Below are 4036 nucleotides of genomic sequence, written 5' to 3'. Positions count from 1 at the left end.
TACGGGACAGCGAACACCACGGTTTCGAGAGTGTCTGATATTTACCGCCAGACATAAATTTAATGTCGCTACATATTATACAAACAATAATTCATTGGACATTGGCCACAATTTTTTGGTCTGGCAAGCAATATGCAGTTGTCAGATTTATGTCCCAACCGGGATTATGAGCAAGGGCAGGATAATTATCACAAAGAGTGCCTTTAAAAACGTCGACTACCTCTTTTAGACAATGCTATGGTTTTTCGGCATTTGAACTGATTTGATATCGTACCCTTATGCAAAATCAATTTGAGAATTCTATGGAGTCCTCAATATAAATTTTGTGCCCAAAGACTGCAATATATCAATCTGCCCGGATCTTAAGTAAATCGAAAGATACTGAGCAATTTCGAAGCAGCAGCTAAAAATTGCTGCTAAAAATGAAAAGAAAATGTAATGACAGTAGGTGTGTCTGTCGCTGTGACTCATAATTTATTTTTGCGTTTAACATTAGGCCCGTTTAACGAAAGCTGGACTCAGTAGCTCAGGAATCTTCTAATTGTGATCGATATACTAATCCATCTATACTCAATAAAATATTTTTCGAAGAAAATAAAGATTGTGCCGCTCTTTTCTTTTGAAGTTGTTATGGAGCCAGCACTGCAGACAACTAATAGGCTCGTAGAATCGCACGTAACCCCATCGCGGAATCCCTAAAATTTCGGCGGAATGCGTAAAGACGGTACCATATTAGGGAAACGTGCCCGCCCTGCCCCTACATCGAGCCGCCAGTGGTTTGGATGTTCGGATGTGTCCGCGTCACTATTGATAAAGCGGTTCGCACACGAAGCAACAGGACACACGCCACAAAAATATTTAGCATGGATTTTGTTCTACCTATTCCAACGCTGTTGCTGTTGCCGCGTTGGAATAGTTAGAACAAAATCCATAGTGGCGTGTGTCCTGTCGTCTCGTGTGCGTACAGCGTAAGCATTTTATCCTTGTTTCCAATTATCATTTTGCAATGTCAATCCAACGTATGTTAACCTTTTACAAAGACTTTTCGTTTCGAAGAGATAACAGAGAAATTGTGGCAAGGTTATTAATGTAGTTTAATGCGCAAGTAAAAATCTAAAATGGCGGCTCTTCAGGGATTTCTTAAAAATCAGCAGGCGGTTTGGCGCTAATCATCATAAATTCTAAAATACGTAGGGTACAAAACTGTTCTTTTACCCACGCCTTTTTTAATGTATCAAATACGCAAATGTTTTAAGCATTGTCAAATAAAACAACGATAAAAGAATGCGCATAACTTAGCATTGTAAGATATTTTTTTCATAATTTAGCTTTGTAACGTTTACCACATGAACTAAACCGAGTTCTTCAACACTTTACACATCTCATACAGCGTTATAAAAATCCACGGGTTCGTAATTCACCTGTGTTTACTTATCTATCTCTCAGTATTGAGAATGGTCAGTTGCAGACAGTCTGCCTACGACCAGTTATTTTATTGCAGGTAGTTGACATGATAAGCATGCATTAGATCTGCAGCACGTACCCAGCAGTGTGCGATAGCTATACCTACTATCAGTAGATTCAAATCGATTAAAGTGTAAATTTTATAAAAAGCATCATGCAGTCGGCTGGCGACCAGTCAGCTGAGATATTCTATTGCGCACGAAATGGCGCCAAATGAGCAACCGAAAGCAAGTTCTACTGAATCAACGGTCAAATATCTGGAAGTGTTATTTAATACGATTAATCATGTTTTGATCGGTTATGTCACCATATATCTATCCTACGTGTCGTACATGAATGGATTCGAGCATTTATTTACGTGGCACCTGTTTCTTTGTACAATCGGTGTAAGCTAGCCTGGGTGTTATTGTTGTGCGGTGATGATAACTTAGAAGGTTTTAAACTTTCAGTACCATTTCTTCATGGCTGAGTCTTTCCTGACACTGTACTCCTCAAATTCATGGACGTCATTAAATACGGCTGGGACGAAACGACACCTGCATTGGATTCTGCAGGCCATCGGATTTGTAGCGATATTTGTTGGCACTGGAATCGAGATTTACGTTAAAGAGCAGAACAAACGCGCTCATTTCAAATCGGACCATGCAATAACAGGTGTGTCACTATTCGTGCAATGCTAGTCTAACAACGATTATGCTAAATTTCGTTCACTCTAATTGTAGGTCTGGTTTCAATGGTATTTATTGTATTATCATTGTTGAACGGAATAGCGTCATATTTTGCGGTGAAGATCAAGCACATTATCAGGCCCATCTATGTTAAACTTTGCCACTATTTAACCGGCATAGTGGCGTTTGTCATTGGTAAGTAACAGTTGATATCGTTTTGCATATATTGTACTCCAACTGACTACATATTTTCTCTCAGGAATGGTTTCATTAGCGTTAGAATATTCACCGAGAAGAATGCAATCGGTCGAAAATAAAAATATGCTGATTTCCTTCACAACAATCGTCATTGCTCTTACTTTGATTGGAGCCGTGAGGACAATGTACGGCCAGTTCAAGGGGCTCTGTCGATGAGCCGGAACTATTACTCATTAGGTAATAAATTTGTGAATTATTCTACTTTGTATACAATTTATTGTGAAAAACAAACAATGCGACATTTTTTCCTGTTTCATAAATGTAAGGTAATGTAAACCAGTAATGCAAATTTTCATTTTCAAATGACAATTTTCAGTTGAATCTACCATAACCAAGATTCACATTCAAAATCTCCCTCAATCATTAACCATCAAGTTGCCGGGATTTTCATGACAAAACCGAACGCTTCCATTTCAAATTAATGCGTTTTCATTCGCCAGCCATAGCCGTCATCTGTTTATGTTATGCATTTTCATGCAAATATGAACAGTGTAGTTCACTGTCCATAAAAGCAAAACAGTCCCATATGGATTTTTGTCGAAAATGAGTTATCTGTTGGATTATATTCTGTATGACCACTGAATCACAATACTCAAATAAGATTACCAGATTTGTTTAGAAAATATCGAAAAAAATACCAAAACATGGTTGTCCCATCCATAAGGCTCAATGAAAATGTAAATCTTGAGCAGCGTTTTTCTCGGCTTGCTATTTTTCAATATGGGACTCTTATGCTTTAATGGGCAGTTCAGTAGGATTCCGTTTTTGGTTAGAAATTTATTTTTTTCAGTTGCCAAAACCGGAGCAGTGCCAAAAATGGAACCTTATTTTTGAAGTTTGGATTTTCAAGTCGTAAGACTTCAAAAATGTTTCAAGGATTTTTAATCATGCGTAAAATGTAATAAGATGAAAGAAAAAAATAAGAAAATTCGATTTTATTCATGTTTTTATCAAATTCAGTTGTCGCACAGTGATCACTTTAAATACAAAAGTCGGACACAACCTCAAAAGGGGTCAAAGGGTGGTTTGAAAGTTCAACATTTACGAATATAAGGTGCACTTTATCTGAAAATTCATTTTCAAAACATTTGATGTAGTGAATTTTTAGCAGAATACACATTTTTTCAATTGTTGATAATGCTGGGAGACATTTATAAATTATACTACGAGCCCTGGGTAATCAAACATTACCATGCGTCTCATTCAGACATATAACGAAAACTCACCTTTTTCATACCTCGGAGCAGAAAGAGGCAGAACAAGACATTTATTTTCGAAAAGGACACTAATTTGCAAGAGTCATGAACTACAAGCGATCTTTTCGAACTATTTCGAAAAAATACAGCCACTTTGAATAATTAATTTTAATTTGATGCACGATTTATGATTTGTTCTTCAGAAAGAGTGACTGAGAAGAAAGCCTTTTATCGACTAAATTGAATGGCAAATATAAGTCCACCGAATAACCAATGAAATCAGTTCGACCCTAATCGGAATCTTAACAAAAATGAATACAGTTTTTTCCAGAATTGATCATCTATTTCACCTTTGAAGGTCTGTAAAATAAATCTATTAATCAAGACTAAATATTTTGATGAGACGCTATTCAACCTGTTTACAAACAGAGAAAAATGTTAAATCATGAA

At 36.7% G+C, this 4036-nt stretch overlaps 1 protein-coding gene across 1 annotated transcript; it reads left to right on the top strand.

Moving 5' to 3' along the window:
- The first annotated feature begins 1638 nt into the window (after positions 1–1638).
- Positions 1639–2648, top strand: LOC131678457 (uncharacterized). Its single transcript, XM_058958632.1, has 4 exons — positions 1639–1850; positions 1914–2118; positions 2187–2327; positions 2392–2648. Exons 1-4 carry the CDS (start codon positions 1668–1670, stop codon positions 2544–2546), a joined length of 684 nt encoding a protein of 227 aa, XP_058814615.1. The 5' UTR covers positions 1639–1667; the 3' UTR covers positions 2547–2648.
- Positions 2649–4036: the final 1388 nt, after the last annotated feature.

This window comes from Topomyia yanbarensis, chromosome 2 (assembly GCF_030247195.1).
Source record: "Topomyia yanbarensis strain Yona2022 chromosome 2, ASM3024719v1, whole genome shotgun sequence".
NCBI lineage: Eukaryota > Metazoa > Arthropoda > Insecta > Diptera > Culicidae > Topomyia > Topomyia yanbarensis.
This window is presented reverse-complemented; position numbering and strand designations above follow the sequence as displayed.